Source organism: Mesoplodon densirostris, chromosome 3 (assembly GCF_025265405.1).
Source record: "Mesoplodon densirostris isolate mMesDen1 chromosome 3, mMesDen1 primary haplotype, whole genome shotgun sequence".
Lineage (NCBI taxonomy): Eukaryota > Metazoa > Chordata > Mammalia > Artiodactyla > Ziphiidae > Mesoplodon > Mesoplodon densirostris.
The window spans coordinates 136439595-136457918 of record NC_082663.1 but is presented as its reverse complement, the minus strand read 5'-3'; the positions used below and the strand labels follow the sequence as shown (position 1 = coordinate 136457918).

General features: G+C 40.1%; 1 protein-coding gene across 1 annotated transcript; it reads left to right on the top strand.

Annotated features, from left to right (window-relative positions):
• Positions 1-274: 274 nt before the first annotated feature.
• On the top strand, positions 275-18104 carry HAVCR2 (hepatitis A virus cellular receptor 2). Its single transcript, XM_060094447.1, has 8 exons — positions 275-332; positions 867-926; positions 1985-2323; positions 3208-3291; positions 9939-9979; positions 11617-11743; positions 15828-15864; positions 17505-18104. Exons 1-8 carry the CDS (start codon positions 275-277, stop codon positions 17662-17664), a joined length of 906 nt encoding a protein of 301 aa, XP_059950430.1. The 3' UTR covers positions 17665-18104.
• Positions 18105-18324: the final 220 nt, after the last annotated feature.

The window sequence follows — 18324 nt, the reverse complement described above, 5'->3', positions numbered from 1 at the left end:
GACATCTTGTGCATATGAGAGGAAATAGAACATTGAGGTCCCCTCAGTTCCCCCCACAGGAGGGGGAAAGAAGCATTGCAGAAAGGAATGCATTTCTCCTAAGTGGAAGAGTTTGAAAGTTCAGGTCAAGTCAGAATATTAGAGCAGGGAGCTATGCATATATCACCTAGCACAATTTCCTCATTTTATAAATTTTATAAATGAGGAGGCAGACCTAACAAGATTATATGACATAGCCCAATTCGTGTTAGAGCAAAGGCTAAGAATTAGGCTCATGACTGGAGTGGAAAGGACACTTAAACATGAGTATAAGGAACAGGCCATTCATGGTGGTATTTCCCACCTCCTAGTCCAGTGCCTGACACATAGTAGATGCTTCATAAACACTGGTCACAGGACTCACCAGTTGACTGACTTGACTGAATGAATGCATGAGTGATACATTTCTACCTGTGTTTCCAATAAATACTGTCCATTTCAAACAGAGGACTATGTATTATTTCACCAGAGACAGTAGAGGGCTCACTCTACTTGCCAAGAGACACTTGACGAAGTAACCCTTTTCTTCCTCTGAGTATTGCTTCCTCTTTGTTGATGCGGACAGAATAAATGTCAGAGTCCTCACAGGATGTGTGTGGTCTAGCGTAGGAGAGAAGCGGGGTTTCCTTCGCTGTCATCGTAGACTTGACAGTGTTAATAGAGGAGTGATTGGTCGTTAGACATCTGGTGTGCTGGGCCTGCAGTTGGGAGAGTGGCCACTACTCCTGTGACTGGGGAGGAGACACAGTTCCAGGAAGTACCCAGTTCAGTTGGAGAATTAAAACGGCACCTAAACAGAGTCATTCTTTAGGCCTTTTCTTCTTCAGAACCCATGTTTTCACATTTTTCCTTCGACTGTGTCCTGCTCTTGCTGCTACTACTTACAAGTAAGTCTGGATTTTTGCAATTGGATAGTGCAAGATGAAGATGCAAGGATGGTTATCGTAATGCTAGCAAGAGCAAAAGTTTGGAAGCAACCTAAAGGTCCACCAGTAGGGTAGTGGGTAAAGAAATTACTATATATCCATGATAAAACAGTGATGCTGACGAAACATAATGATATGTGGTGTCTGTAAGTCATAAGGTTAATTGAAGAAAGTAAGGAGCAGAATAATGGGTATATTGGACTGTGTGTGTGTGTGTGTGTGTGTGTGTGTGTGTGTGTGTGTGTGTGTTGCAGGGGAGTGGGAATACATGAATGCTTCTTAATGAATAGACTCTGGGAAAGGGAGCTGGGAAATGGAAAAGAGCAGGGAGAGGGAGGAGAGTTTTCATATACTTTTTATGCTGTTTGAATATGTGTGTGTACATATATATATATATATATATATATATATATATATATTAATTTTAAACCTCAGAACAGCCATACACTAACTTCTTATTCAGCCAAGGGTTTTTTATTATGTGCCTGGTGCTTGAAAAACAAAAGAGGTTTGTGTTAGGATAACTGCCCTGTGTTGGTGAACAGACAACTAGCCCAGATGGGTGAGCTCTTTTCCTGGCTGACAATTACCCATTGTCTGGTTGTCTATTTCCATCAGCACTGCCCTTCGGTGTTCACAGGACCGGCCACAGTTCTCTCCTGGGGCACTGGTTCTCAAAGTGAGGTTTTGAGACCAGCCATATCAGCATGTCCTGGGAACTTGTTAGAAATACAAATTTTTTGCCCCCCTCCCCCGCCAAACTATTAAATCAGGAGCTCTGATTAATATTTAATCAGATTAATTAACTCTAAACTCTGACGGTTGAGCCCAGCTGTCTGTGTTTGAACAAGGCTTCCTGGAGATTCCAGTGCTCCTCAATCCTGAGAATCATTGCTGTAGTGAACTGTCCTCCAAACAGGATAGCAGTAGTGGTTTCCTCTTTATTCTGCAAGGCATTGCTTGCAGTTTTCTTGAAATGGAGCAGCCTTCCTCATTGCTCTCCTTCCCTCTTTATGCAGGGTCTTTGGAAGGAGTATACGTGTCTGAGGTGGGTCAGGATGCTGATCTGCCCTGCACCTACTCTCCTCCGACCCCTGAGGATCTCGTGCCTGTGTGTTGGGGCAAGGGACCCTGCCCTGTGTTTCAATGTCACAGTTTGGTACTCAGCACTGATGGATGGAACTTGAGCTATTGGACATCCAGTAGATACCTACTAAAGAGGAATTTCCGCAAAGGAGACGTGACCTTGACCATAAAGAATGTGACTTTAGCTGACAGTGGGACCTATTGCTGCCGGATCCAATTCCCAGGCCTAATGAATGATCAAAAATCAAACATGGAGTTGGTCATCAAACCAGGTAAGTGGACCTTTGCATACCTTCTTTCTGAATGAGATTTGCCTGTGGATCATATTAAATACACTGATTGGTCTCACCTCCGGTCTTCCCAATTAAAGCCCTCAGGTTGGGCCCCTAAGACCTAAAGTTTAACAGGCCCCACCAGCAATGCCCAGCCATGATTAATTCCCTCCATCTATTTTGAACCTCATGGCTAGGATCTAGAGAATGGAGGAAAGGCTTAGATCAGAGGTCTGAGTACCTGAGTGGTCATTAAAATCACCTGGGGAACCTTTTAACTCCCACAGATGCTTGGGCTCCACCCCCACAACCAGAAAAATCATGTCTCTGGAGGTAGAGTCTGAGCACGGGGGTTTTACAAATCTACCCCCGATGATTCTCCCCCATGTGCAGCCAGGATTGAGAACCACTGGACTCTGCACGTGTGGGGGAGAGGGGGCACGTGTGCTTGCATGTTTTAACATTTATAGAGCATGTACTTAGTGGCTGATGGAGCTAAGTTCAAATCTGACACTGCTTCTTACCAGCTGTGTAATCTTGGGCAAGTTATTTAAACTCTGTGACCTCCTCCTCTGTAAAATATGATACTGCCTACCCTATAGGCCACTGGAAGGATTTTATGAGATGTTTGATGAAAAACATTTACTGTGGCTGTAAGTTCCATTATTAACAATTAGACTGTGATAATGATGACTGTAACACCTCTGTCAGACATTTGGAGTGTCACGCACTCTTAACGAAGGTGTTCAGGTAGGTTTGGAAGTTGAGCATGTGTTTCTCTTCTTTTGTTGTGTTTACAGTTGTTTCTGCTGCCCCTTTGATTCCCTGCAACAAGCTCTCTGCTCTCAGAGAAGCCTCATCCTTACGTTGGTTTCTGTCTTTAGCCAAGGTCACCCCTGCTCGGACTCCATGGAGGGACATCACTACAGCCTTTCCAAGGATGCTCACCACCGAGGGACCTGGCTCAGGTAATTACATATGGGGTCTAGGAGGAAGCCTTTAGTTGGTTTCTGAGTTAAGAGGATTTTGAATATGGGGAAAACATGAGAAAACAGTTTGAGTTTTCTCAAACTGTGCACCCAAGATAGTGTTTGAGGTGAGGGAGGTGGTGGAAGTAAATTTGTGCTGGGAACAAGGAGCCCTGGGCTAGGGTTCTAAATTAGTCAGGAGTAGCTCTCAGACCTGGGCCAAAGCCTTTCGCTTCTCCGGAAAACAGCTTCCTCTTCTGTCTGAGGTATGGGTTCAGAGACTTGTGGATCTCACCACCCAGTATAATTCCCAACCCCCAAAAAAGAATTTTGATGAGCTATGTATTTTGCCAAACGAGGAAAGAAAAATTTCTACCATTGCCACCCCTGCATTAAAAAAAAAAAGACACTTTAAAATTCAATAAGTTTAATCTAATGAAAAACTCATTACACTGTCCTTATTATTTTCTGATTACTCCTCGACTGGTGATGTTTTCATGAACTGACCCCAGTCCATGTTTGGTGTAATCTGGATTAGGTGATTTCAAGAATCCCTTCTAACTGGAATAAAGTCCATCATCTTCCTCAGATTTTGACCTCAGAAGGAGCAGCTAAATTCTTCAACTAATTCAACAAGGACTTTTCCCTGCCACTTTGGAAGAGAAGATAGGGTCGAAAGAGCAGACCTTAGGTCACGTTGATCAGGGAGGTTAATCTTAAATGTTTCCTGTCAGAGTCCTGGTCTCCCTAAACTCTCCGGAGCTCAGTCTGTCATTCTGTAAAATGAGGTTAATAATAGGTAAATTCCAAATCCTAATCTCGTAAATCTCAGATTTAAATAAGGAAGTGTGTCTAAAGTGCTTAGCCCAGTGTCTGATCATGGTACATACTCAGTACATGTTAGTTATTGTCATTATCGTTAAGATCCAGAGGCAGAATGAGATTGTGGTTAAGTATGTCAGTGAGAGGCAGAATGGGTTCTAATGTCAGCTTTTTGTAGTAGTTTCATGAACTCAGTTATGTTGCTCAAACTCTGTGAGGCTTAGTTTCCTTACCTCTACAATGAGGGTAATTCCAGTGCCTATGTCATAAGATTGTTGTAAAGATTGATGTGATCATGTATGTAAAGCACTCAGCATAGTGCCTGGCCCAGAGAAAGCACTCAAATATTAATTATTATTATAGATATTAACATCAGCTCTCTAGAGGTTGAATCTTCGGTGGTTCTTTAGTCACTGGTAGCCAACATCTCTTATGAAATTAGTGAAGAAATTAAATATGGTGGAAACAGATGACTGCCCACGTAGTGGGCTAACCAAATCATACAGGTGTTCATCATATGCCATTGTTATATTTTAAAGAATCCTACAAATGTAGACCTAGAAGGGACTTGAAGGATCCCACTTTCCCATCTTGTGTTTCAAGGTTCTTTACAACATCACTCCCAAGTTGGCATTTGCTGTATGCTTACAGACCTTCTGAGATGGAGAGGTAGCTTCCTCACAACACAGTGCATTGTTTTTAGAAGTGTCTATACCATAACCAGAAGTGTCCTTCCCTTCAGTTTTTACTTGTTTGTTCCTTCCCTTTAGGGCAACAGAAATGGAGCCATCTTTTGCATCTGAGAATATAGGCAGAGTACCTATAATCTCTGAGCTTTTCAAAGGCCTGAGAAAATACTTAAACAAAGAAAGCCAATGGCTCCAAACTATGAATATAAAATGGAAAATTGAAATTAATTAGTATTTAATGACATGACCATAATATGTAATATTATTTCAGTTAGTTACCTGCAAGTCAACTTGTGTGTAGTTACACCTTTACTTTAGTGTGTAATGTGGGTATTATTTTTTTTTCAGTTTTGCAATTCTTTAAAAAAAATTTTCTTTAACATCTTTATTGGAGTATAATTGCTTTACAATGTTGTGGTAGTTTCTGCTGTATAACAAAGTGAATTAGCTATACGTATACATATATCCCCATATTCCCTCCCTCTTGTGTCTCCCTCCCACCCTCCCTATCCCACCCCTCTAGGTGGACACAGAGCAGCAAGCTGATCTCCCTGTGCTATGCAGCTGCTTCCCACTAGCTACCTGTTTTACATTTGGTAGTGTATATATGTCCATGCCACTCTCTCGCTTCATCCCAGTTTACCCTTCCCCCTCCCCGTGTCCTCAAGTCCATCCTCTACGTCTGTGTCTTTATTCCTGTCCTGCCCCTAGGTTCTTCAGAACCATTTTTTTTCTTTAGATTCTATATATGTGTTAGCATACAGTATTTGTTTTTCTCTTTCTCACTTATTTCACTCAGTATGACAGACTCTAGGTCCATCCACCTCACTAGAAATAACTCAATTTTGTTTCTTTTTATGGCTGAGTAATATTCCATTGTATATATGTGCCACATCTTCTTTATCCATTCATCTGTCAGTGGACACTTAGGTTGCTTCCATGTCCTGGCTATTGTAAATAGAGCTGCAAAGAACATTGTGGTACATGACTCTTTTTGAATTATGGTTTTCTCAGGATATATGCCCAGTAGTGGGATTGCTGGGTTGTATGGTAGTTCCATTTTTAGTTTTTTAAGGAACCTCCATAGTGTTCTCCAGAGTGGCTGTATCAATTTACATTCCCACCAACAGTGCAAGAGGGTTCCCTTTTCTCCACACCCTCGTCAGCATTTATTGTTTGTAGATTTTTTGACAATGGTCATTCTGACTGGTGTGAGGTGATACCTCATTGTAGGTTTGACTTGCATTTCTCTAATGATTAGTGATGTTGAGCATTGTTTTATGTGTTTGTTGGCAGTCTGTATATCTTCTTTGGAGAAATGTCTATTTAGGTCTTCTGCCAATTTTTGGATTGGGTTGTTTGTTTTTTTGATATTGAGCTGCATGAGCTACTTGTAAATTTTCGAGATTAATCCTTTGTCAATTGCTTCATTTGCAAGTATTTTCTCCCATTCTGAGGGTTGTCTTTTTTGTCTTGTTTATGGTTTCCTTTACTGTGCAAAAGCTTTTAAGTTTCATTAGGTCCCATTTGTTTATTTTTGTTTTTATTTCCATTTCTCTAGGAGGTGGGTCAAAAAGGATCTTGCTATGATTTATGTCATGGAGTGTTCTCCCTATGTTTTCCTCTAAGAGTTTTATAGTGTCTGGTCTTACATTTAGGCCATTCACATTTAGGTCTTTAATCCATTTTGAGTTTATTTTTGTGTATGGTGTTAGGGTGTGTTCTAATTTCACTCTTTTACATGTAGCTGTCCAGTTTTCCCAGCACCACTTATTGAAAAGGCTATCTTTTCTCCATCATATATTCTTGTCTCTTTTATCAAAAATAAGGTGACCATATGTGCGTGGGTTTATCTCTGGGCTTTCTGTCCTGTTCCATTGATCTATATTTCTGTTTTTGTGCCAGTACCATACTGTCTTGATTACTGTAGCTTTGTAGTATAGTCTGAAGTCAGGGAATCTGATTTCTCCAGCTCCGTTTTTCTTTCTCAAGATTGCTTTGGCTATTGGGGTCTTTTGTGTTTCCATACAAATTGTGAAATTTTTTGTTCTAGTTCTGTGAAAAATGCCAGTGGTAGTTTGATAGGGATTGCATTGAATCTGTAGATTGCTTTGGGTAGTAGAGTCATTTTCACAATGTTGATTCTTCCAATCCAAGAACATGGTATATCTCTCCATCTGTCTGTATCATCTTTAATTGCTTTCATCAGTGGCTTATAGTTTTCTGCATATAGGTCTTTTGTCTCCTTCGGTAGGTTTATTCCTAGGTATTTTATTCTTTTTGTTGCAATAGTAAATGAGAGTGTTTCCTTGATTTCTCTTTCAGATTTTTCATCATTAGTGTATAGGAATGCAAGAGATTTCTGTGCATTAATTTTGTATCCTGCTACTTTACCAAATTCATTGATTAGCTCTAGTAGTTTTCTGGTAGCATCTTTAGGATTCTCTGTGTATCCTGTCATCTGCAAACAGTGACAGCTTTACTTCTTCTTTTCCTATTTGGATTCCTTTTATTTTTGTCTTCTCTGATTGCTGTGGCTAAAACTTCCAAAACTATGTTGAATAATAGTGATGAGAGTGGACAACCGTGTCTTGTTCCTTGTTTTTCTTTCTGACTTACTTCACTCTGTATGACAGACTCTAGGTCCATCCACCTCACTACAAATAACTCAGTTTCATTTCTTTTTATGGCTGAGTAATGTGGGTACATTTAATATGCTTGCTATAAAGTGGAGAGGAGCCTTAACAAGTAGGAGTCCCAAGGGTCTTTGAAGATCCTAAACCCGCTTTGAACACAGAATAAATGCAATGTCTCTTCCACCTGAAGAAGGCAGGACTGGATCATGGATGAATCCTTAGCTTCGGAGGTAGACTTGGTTTGAATCTCAGGTTTGCCAGTTAATAGCTGTGTGATTTGCACAAAGTACTTCTCTGAGACTCAGTTTCTTCATTTTAAAATTGAGAAAATAATAGTACCTACCTATTGTGGTGAAGATTAAAAGATATTGTGCACATAAAGTGTGAAGCACCATGTCTGGCACATAATACATGCTAGATGGTAACTATTAAATTTATATACTTTTTAAATCATCACGTGCCTCCCCCATTGTCATCTCCCCCCACACCCCCAGTCTTGGGTCCTCTAGGAAAAACATTGTAACTTCCTCCAACTGTCCCACCCATCTTGGTTGATGTCTACCTATGTGAAAATAAGCTGTGATAACCCAGCAGTGCTCTATTTTATTGATCATTTTCACTGTAAAATGAAAAAAAAAAATTAGACAGTCTTACCATTTAAGCCAAGAAAAGTAATTATAGGGAAACAGAAACTGGATTTACACTAGAAAATGTTGTGTGTGGTTAAGATGCATGTTTACTTAGTAGTTCCACCAGTGTGGTTTTTAAATTCCTTTTGGGAAATAGGAGCTAAGGTAAGTGGAAGATAATCTCTTTCCTTTCCTTTTTTTTTTTTTTTAAACTTTAGGCTGAGAATATGCTTTTATAATATTAAAATCAGAGTCTGTAAACCAGTTCTACATTAAAAGGTTTAGACTTCTAAGCTTCCAGAAAGTGACCTTGACATTTAGGAAGTTTCAGAGCCTCTGACTCACACAGAAAAATACGTTGGCATGCTTAATCTTCCCAAAGCTGACAACTTATTGGTTTTTAGAATGCAGTGTTTACGAGGTCAGGGCCTGTGTGCATCTTGTTCACTGTTCTGTCCACCGTGCCTGGCATAGAGTGGGGGTGTAGTACATGTTCATCGAATGGATAGGCAGATGACTAACTAAATGAATAAAAAGGAAAGAAAGTGAGCTGGCAGCTGGGCAGTGTGGAGGCTTCGTAATCACAGTGCCTAGATGAGCCTTGTTGGAGGCAGCGCAGTTAACAGTGTGTGCTTAAAGCCACGTGGACCTAAATTGGAAGGCCATTTCTGTTATTCATTAAGCTGTGTGACTTTGGGTAAGTCACTTAGCTTCCTAATTCTCAGCTTCTTCATCTGTGTAATGGGACTAATAGTCCCTACTTTAAGATAGTTGTTTTGAATGCTAAATGAGATGCTTCCCTTGAAGAATTTAGTACAATGCCTGTTCATGGCAAATTATAGTTACAGTTATTATTATTTTCAATTTTTTAGGGAACAAAATACTGTGTCTTACTCTTAACGAGTAAATGTTAAATTTTTTTTAAAGAAAATTAACTTTCATTACCTTTCAAAGTCTAACCATGCCACATCTTCTTTATCCATTCATCTGTTGATGGACATTTGTGCAATGGAATATTACTCAGTCATAAAAAAAGGATGAAATAATGCCATTTGCAGCAACATGGATGGACTTTGAGATTATCATACTAAGTGAAGTAAGCCAGACAGAGAAAGGCAAATATCATATGATATCACTTATATGTGGAATCTAAAAAAAAAATGATACAAACGAACTTACTTACAAAACAAATAGACCTACAGACATAGAAAACAAACATATGGTTACCAAAGGGGAAAGGGAGAAGGGAGGGATAAATTAAGAGTTGGGGATTAACATATACACACTACTATATGTAAAACAGATAATCAACAAGGACCTACTGTATAGCCCAGGGAACTATACTCAATATTTTGTAATAACCTATCAGGGAAAAGAATCTGAAAAAGAATATATATATATTCTGAATCACTTTGCTGTACCCCTGAAACTAACACAACATTGTAAATCAACTATACTTCAATTAAAAAAATGAACAAAATACATATTAAAGAACAGTTATTTGATCTAAAAAAAAGTCTAATTATAATGCCTGCCTCTGTGTCATCAGCGTTGTTGGAATTTTGCAGACCCCTTTAGGGCCCTGAGGACACAACAAACCACATATTCAAAATAGGTCTTCCTGGAAGAAGTCTCCATTTCATAGAACATAAGTAGTTGGGTACATCATCTGGACGAAAAAAATGCGGTCATTCTGAAGTTGATTTGTAAGTGTTCAATAAGTTTTGTTTGTCTCTCAGTTAATTATTGTGGAGTATGGAGTAGAATGAATTTCAAATAGGATTATAGGTAGCTTTTAAGATTAAAAAAAAACTCATATAAAACAAAGCATTCTTAACTGTTCTACTGGCTATTTTTCTTCTTTGTGGCAGAGACACAGACACTGGAGACCCTCCATGATAAAAATCAAACAGTGAGTAACTGTGTGTGTGAGCTGACCTTATGCTCAACTCAGAGGAAAAAACGTATGGCTTTACACTTCCTTCCTGCCCACTCATTCCTTGGGGAAAAATGCCTTAATCTCCCTTGGCTTCAGGTTCCTTGGCTGTAACATGTTGCTGATGACTGTTGTAACTGGGAGTCCTGTTGTAAGGATGGAGTGGGGTGATGCATGTGAAGTGCCTGTCACGTAGTAGGTGCTGGAAAACCAAAAGGAAGAAGCATTAGCATTTTGTCCTTATTCTCAAATTTCACAGCTGTATACCACTGTGGAGGGTTCGGACACCCTCCATCACCCCAGAATATGTTTCTCCTTGCTTCCATTGCAACCCTAATGAGAAAGATTGTTTAAATTTATTTATTTATGATAAGACACCAGGCAAGAATATTCTAAGCCAAGAACTTAGGTATCTAACTAAAAATAAAGCAGTATTTTAATCAACCACCATTTTAGTGTCTCCCACCTTCTCAGAGTAAAAGGGAAAACCACTAAAACAGGGCTCCCCAATCCCCGGGCCGTGGACCGGTACCGGTCTGAGACCTGTTAGGAACCGGGCTGCACAGCAGGAGGTGAGCAGCGGGCGAGCAAGCGAAGCTTCATCTGCCGCTCCCCATCGCTCGCGTTACCGCCTGAACCATCACCCCTCCATCCCCCGCAACCCCGGTCTGTGGAAAAATTGTCTTCCTTGAAACGCCAAAAAGGTTGGGGACCACTGCATTAGAAAACAAGCTGATAGCAGTGACTGGAAAATTCTTTGAGGACGTATCCAGGAGACTGCATTCATTTAACTCAGTCTCTAACTCAGTGTCAAGCATTTTGTGTTTGTCCTGTCCTCTTTGCAATCCAGGTCTGCCTTTTCAGTACCTCTGTGAGCCCACAGTGCTTACTGCAAGTAACCTTGCACGGTGCACTCCTGAAGTAAATGTCTGTTGAATAAATGGAAGACTTAATTCCTTGACATTGTTTTAAAAGTGTTTACTATTACTCTTTTTAAAGGAGGAACATGAAGTGAAATTTTAGAAGCAGTATGTTCGCTGTGACTGAGTTAACAAAATATCGAATTAATTAGAGCAATAGCAATAATAGCTACCACTGATTGAGATTTATCCTGTACCAGGCTCTGTGCCAAGCATTTTCTGGTTTTCGTCACTTAATTTTCCTGATAACTCTACAAGATGACACAGCTCTTTGGTGACAGAACTGGGATTTGAACCCAAGACAGTCTGGCTGCAAATTCCTAGCTTTTAAATCACTGTCTTTCTGTGAAAGTTGGAGTTTCATGGCAAGACACCAAATTTAGACCACTCTGAAACTCCCTGGGAACATCAGGGAATCGTCAATGAACAGGGCCCCACTTTTTATTTGAGGAAAGGGGAGTCCACAGCACAGACAGGCACCTATTATTCCCTTGCTAACTCCAAAGATTCAGCTAATCCCTTTCTTTGGGTGGTTTGAGGCTTGTCTAGAAGGGGACAGATCATGAGTCATTTCAAGGTCCCTGCATTCCTGAGGTACTGTGAAAGGGATGGTCCCATGCATAAGTCATGAGACTGGCTGGGCAGACAATGGATTTCTGGTCATTTGCTGCAATTCTGTTTGTGTTTCCATAGGAAATATCCACACTGGCTAATGAGTTACAAGACATGGGCACCACCACCACAACAGGCCTCTACATCGGAGCAGGGGTTTCTGCTGGGCTGGCTCTCGTTCTTATCTCTGGTGCTTTAATTCTCAAATGTAAGTCATTTGATGGTGCTTCTCTCTCCATCTGATAAGGAACTGTTAATATAGGAGCCAACACAAACCTAAGATAGAACTATTAGTTTATATTTATACCTACAGGTGATTAGAATAAATACTCTTTAGTCCTTCCAAATCTCAAGAATAATAATAGCTCATTTTTATTCAGTGCTTACCATGTAACAGGCATGTTTTATATTTATCTTTGTCACCATCTTACATAAGGTAGATAGCACTGTTATCCCTATTCTTATAGCAGAGGAGAGTAACGTTTAGAGCCAGTAAACTTTCAAGGTTTTCTCAAGGTTTCAGAATCAATAAGTGGCAAAGCTGGAATTCAAATTCAAGTAGGTTGATTCTAGTACCTGTTCTTTTATCTTTTGTTAAGAAAATAAACCTTTTTTTTTTTTTTTTTTTTTTTTTTTTTTTTTTTGCGGTACGCGGGCCTCTCACTGTTGTGGCCTCTCTCGTTGCAGAGCACAGGCTCTGGACGCACAGGCTCAGCGGCCATGGCTCACGGGCCCAGCCGCTCCGCGGCATGTGGGATCTTCTGGGACCGGGGCACGAACCCGTGTCCTCTGCATCAGCAGGTGGACTCTCAACCACTGCGCCACCAGGGAAGCCTGAAAATAAACCTTTTTAATTCATGAATATGTCTAGTTTTATTAGGAAGCACAGCAACGACAATCACTTTCTTCTGTGCATTTTTCTATCTTATTTATTTCTCAGGCATGGTTGTTTAAAGAGCAGGTTCCTTTAACACTGGGTCATGCCCAGAGTTGCAGCGTTTGTATTTTCCTCCATTGTGGCACTCAGGACACATATTTTATTTCTAAGTTATCTAAGTTACTTATCTTTATTAAAAAAATTAAGTATGATTTATATGCAATAAACTGTGTATTTAAAGTGTGTTCAACTTGATGAATTTCAATAGATGGTTTCACCCAGGAAACCATCACCACAATCAATGCCCAAACACTTCCATCACCCCGAAAGCCTCACATACTTTTATAACTGTGATATATTCTCTTCTCTTTGGTGCAGAGACCAAGGCCTTATACCACTATTATTTTATCAGCGTTTCTTACTAATGCATAAACATCAACTATGTGTAGGGTTACAAACCATTCCAAATTTTCCCAGGATTGAAGGAGGTTCCTAATGTGTGGGTTTTCAGTGCTAAAACTGGGACAGTCCAGGGAAAACTGGGATGAGTTGCTCATTCTGTGTGGCTTGAAGCTGCCAAGTGCTTTATGTGCATTAAATCCTCATAACTACCCTGTTGAGAAAGTACTAATATTATTCTCATTTACCAGTTGGAGAACCAGTGTGCTAAAAGGTTAAGTAGCTTGCCCAAAGCTACACAGTTAATTGATAGAGGATTTGAAACTGGGGCTGTCTTGCTCACCATTTTGTTACTCTTCCATTAATGGTAAATGGATTGTTGAGAGGAAGAAGCTACTCACCCCCACTTACCTGGGTTTACGGAGAGATAGCAGTGGAGTGTGGAAATTGACCACATGAATATGGAGTCTACAGGTTGATAAAGAGCAATGACAACACTCACTTTTTGAGTTTTGCCAAAGCCTGGATATTAGGGACTGTTCTGGTTTGTGTAGAAGGGTATGGAAGGAGGGTGATGAGGAGTGGGAGAAGTCATGTTTTGTACACACATATAATTACTCCCAAAACATGACTACTTAGAAGAATAGATGGGAAAGTTGTATTCGATTTGAAATCTTTTCCCTAGAAGTTGCTGGAGAAAATCATACAACCAAGGTGATAGGTTTTTAAGTCATGACATCAAAGCCATAAATTGGTACTCAGTAATGCCCAGCAATCCTGTATCTTTCTAGTGCACTGAGATGAGCATCACATACTTCACTGCTGCTCAAATCTCCCTCGCCTCTCACTGCACTGATGAAATACTAAAAGCCTGTTTCAACCACTTTGCCTTAGCCAAGGCTTCGTTCTTCCTTTGATCACTTTCTCCAGAATCATCTCTCTCTCCATTCCTGTTTATGCTATTTTTATTAGCATAAAAATATGGCCTAGTTCACACATTTCTCTCCAGCGACTCCCATTTCTCTGCTCTCCTTTACAGCCGTATTTCTCAGATGAGTTGTTCCTACATCTCACCCTTCTGCACTCTTTTAACCACCCACCCTCCCAATTTAGCTTCCACTCCTGAAGTGCCATGGAAATAGTTTCAGTCAAGCTCACCAGTGACCTCCATTTTGCTAAATCCTGTAGATACCTCTGTCTTCATTGTAGTACATCTTTCAGCAATAACTAAGTTGACTCTCACTCATTCTAAAAACTCTTCCTTCTCTTGGCTTCTGAAACACCACTGTCTTCACTAGCCACTCCTTTCAGTCATTTTTGTTATTTTCTCTTCTTCAGCATGATCTTCAGATGTTGTGATTCCTCAGGGCTGGCCCTTTTCCTCTCTCCATGCCCTCTGGCTGATGACGACCTATATTCCCATAGACTTAAATGTCATCCTTAATTTCTCTCTCCAGCACTCAAGGGTGTTGGTACTGATTGGCCAGCTGTCCAGTTGTTATCTCCACTTAGATGTGTCCCAGATTGTGTCAAGAAAGGAGCTCTAGAGTCTATATTCCACCTTTTTAGAACCCAACCTCCCCCTCCCTGATCTTCTTCATAGTGTTTCATTATCATACACCTGGTTGCTTAAGCCAGAGAGCCAGAAGCCATCCTTGAATCCTCTCTTTCATCACTCCTAATACACAATCCAACTTCACTTTCCTGCACTTTCTCCAAATCATATCTAAAGTCCATTCATAATTCTGCATCTTTCTTTCACCACCTTACTCTGAGGCAGCTCTCTACTTACGTCCTCATTTTTTCATACCTGGTTTTAATTCATTCTCCACATAGCAGCCAGAGTGATTTTCTTAAAACCCAGTCAGATCATATTTCTGGCCTTCAGTTATTTCCTATGTCTTAGAATAAAATCCAAACTCCTGATTATGACTTACAAGGTCCTGTAGTATCTAGCCCAGCCTCCCTCTCAGACCTTACCTTGTGCCACTCTCTTATTCCAGCCATGCTTTCAGTTTCAGCCACTCACCACTATCTTTACCAGGGCTTTCCTCGATCCAGAATGCTCACCCCGGCTTTTCATTTGGCTGACTCATTCTCTTCTTTCAGAACTGAGCTTAAAGATCATTTCTTCTGGGCTTCCCTCGTGGCACAGTGGTTGAGAGTCCGCCTGCCGATGCAGGGGACATGGGTTCGTGCCCCGGTCTGGGAAGATCCCACATGCCGCGGAGCGGCTGGGCCCGTGAGCCATGGCCGCTGAGCCTGCGCATCCAGAGCCCATGCTCCGCAACGGGAGAGGCCACAGCAGTGAGTGGCCCGCATACCGCAAAAAAAAAAAAAAAAAAAAAGATATTGAATATAGTTCCCTTGTTATACCGTAAATCCTTGTTGTTTATCTATTTTATATATAGTGGTGTATATCTGTTAATCCCAAACTCCTAATTTATCCCTACCCCCACCCCTTTTCCCTTTGATAACCATAAGTTTGTTTTCTGTGTCTGTGAGTCTGTTCCTGTTTTGTAAATAAATCATTTGTATTATTTTTTAGATTTCACATGTGTGACATCGTATAATATTTGTCTGATTTACTTCACTCAGTATGATAATCTCTAGGTCCATCCATTTTGCTGCAATACTTTGCCTTCTGTTACATCACAATTTGAAATTATTTTATTTTTCCCATTTACTTTTTTTTTCTTAAATGCCTCTCTCACTAGAAGACAAGTTTCATGATGTCAGGGCTCATAGTTTACCTTTGTGTCCCTGGTGCTTAGCATACTAACAGACACGTAGTGGGCACTCCCTATATTTGTTAAATATGAAAAATGCATCTTTATTACTTTTAGCATAGTTTATGTAATAAATCAAGATGCATATCAGTGGTTTGATTTAATTCAATCTAATAGGTAGACCAGATTTCCCTAAACAATCTTTGCCTCCAGTTAGCTCATTTTATTTATCTCATTTATTTTATGAAAGCATTTTAAATTGACTTTTCTTTGCCTTTTTTACCTAGGGTATTCTGATAGCAAAGAGAAGATACAAATTTTAAGGTAAGAATAATGCGTGCAGTAGTGGAAGGTGGGAATCTTGGATATTCCTACTCTAATCTGGGCTTTGATCTTTGCTCTTAGAAGTCCTGCCCTGAGACTTTGGGATCTAAATTTTTACTACTTCCTTTTTGCTTTAGGCCTAGATTTATGAAATGCAAATTTAACATGTTGCTCGGTTTTATTCTTGATCCCTAATCCCTCTAGCTTCTTAAGTACTAAAGTTGAGGTAAAGAATTTGTCTCCCATTGATAGGAAATGCTTATATATTTCTGATTAATGGGCTTTTTCAGTGAACTGACTGTTCAGCTGATTGAGTAGTTACTACATCCAGGTTCTGGGTGGCCACTGGTTTACAGACATGAACAAGAAAATCAGAATCTACTCTCAGGGCTTTTACAACCCAGCCCAGCTCTTCTTAACTCTGATTGTCTATTAGAATCATCCAGGGCACTTAAGCATGCTATTGTCAACCCCAGAGCAAATAAATCAGAATCTTTGGGGATGAGGCCTAACCATAGGTATTGTTCTAAAAACTTCCAAGAAAAAAGTGATTCTGTCCACTGCATACTCTCTAAACCACTAATAATTTTAGACTAAATCTAGATCATATAGTTATGAAGACAAAATAGTCTGCAGTAAAAAAGTCAAATAAGACCAAATAAAATATTTAGCAAGGGCTTTATATTATCTGTGTCAGTATTCTTTATTAGAGCTGAAACTTGAAATGTGGTAATATCAATAGGTAATATTTACATGCAATAATTCATTCTTTATGAAATTATTTGGTTAATGTTCATTTCCACCTATAAATGTAAACTCCATAGAAAATTAGGAACTTGTCTGCCACATTAACAACTGTATCTCCTAGCACACACCTGATTCTTAGTATGCATTTAATATTTGAGGATTGAATGAATAAACGTTCCTTACAGCAGCCCTGTGAGATAGAGTACTTATTCCCATTTTATAGATGAGGACCCTGAGACACTAAGTTTTCTAATATACAGCCTCTAGGGGGTTTTTGTGTTTTGTTCACTGTTGCATCTCTTGATGCATAGAACAGTATAAACACGTTAAATAATTCTTGAATGAATAAATGAAAAAAGCAAATCCAACTTGTAAGCAACAGAGGCAGAATTCGAACTCAAGTCTCATTGGATCCATAACACATTCATTTCTTTTACTTTTTGAAATTGTTCAAGCCAACATAATAATTGAAATAATAGTGCAAGGAACAGTAGAACCCTTCACCTAAGCGTGTCATTTAATATTTTGTCACATTTGCTTTATCTGTTTCTCTATTTACATACATATATTTTTTTCTGAACCATTTGTAAAGGTGCTTCAGACATCTTGACATTTCACCTAAACACTTCAGTCTGCACTTCCTCAGAATAAGGATATTCTCTTAGATAACACAATGCCATTTTTATACCTAAGAAAATTCAGATTAATTTGAATTTGTGCAGTTATTCCCCAGACTATTTTCATTACTATTTTATGTTTCCCCTGCCTAGTCAGGACCTGATCAAGGATCATATACTGCCTTGGTGGCTATCTCTTCAGCAAAGCCCATTCTCTTAACTCTATTCCATGTTGCCTGGGATGCTTAACTCAACTGCATCACTTTATTTCCACAGCCTCATCACTTTGGCCAACCTCCCTCCCTCGGGGTTAGCAAATACAGCAGGAGAGGGGACACATCCAGAGGAAAACATCTATATCATTGAGGAGAACGTATATGAAATGGAGGATCCATGCGAGCATTACTGCTCCGTCAGCAGTGGGCAGCAGTCCTGACAACCCCTGGGCTGTTGTCTTTCAACACCACCAGATTCACCACTTCCTTTTGGGGTTTGGTGTTATCTTCTTTGAAAACTATGAGATGGCTTACCTGACTGGTTTTAGAGGTTCTGTCCTTGGCCACCGAGCAGAGTTTTTCCATGTTCTAAAGATAAGTAGCTCACCCGAGGATTGAACTGGGACCAGCATTGTACTTAGACAGGCACAACATTACCTCTGTGTTCCCGCGACCCAACTCGGAGACTGCTAATCAGGGCAATAGAGCTCAAATGGGCTTTTATAGAGAGTAGGAATTCTTAATATGGGGTCTCTGGAATTCCAGATATTCAGTTATATGGTGTGTCCATGAAGCTCCTGAAAATACAGGGGAAATTATGTGCTGAGATACGTGCGTGTCTTTTTCGGTACAGGAAGTCTAAAGGGGCCACCGATTCTCAAAGAGCTCTGTGAACCGTAGCAGGTTCGGAAACTATTGGAGTAGGAGTAGATGGTCTTGAAGGTTCCCTTTGAGTCTCAAGGTTTATGCTTCTTTGAATGTTGACTCTGTGACAGTAAGTGCCCATGCACAGCTCTCCTTGGCCTAAGTTAAGAACACTGCCCAGCAAGGCCTGTGGTGTGTTAGGTGCTCCTGGAGAAAAAGGAAGTATGCTTAGTGTG

Coding starts and splice junctions, on each gene's coding strand:
- HAVCR2 (XM_060094447.1), top strand. CDS start 275: ATGACTGGAGTGGAAAGGACACTTAAACATGAGTATAAGGAACAGGCC. Junction 333..866: donor GGAACAGGCCATTCATGGTG/GTATTTCCCACC, acceptor TTTCTTCTTCAG/AACCCATGTTTTCACATTTT. Junction 3,292..9,938: donor CACCGAGGGACCTGGCTCAG/GTAATTACATAT, acceptor TCTTTGTGGCAG/AGACACAGACACTGGAGACC.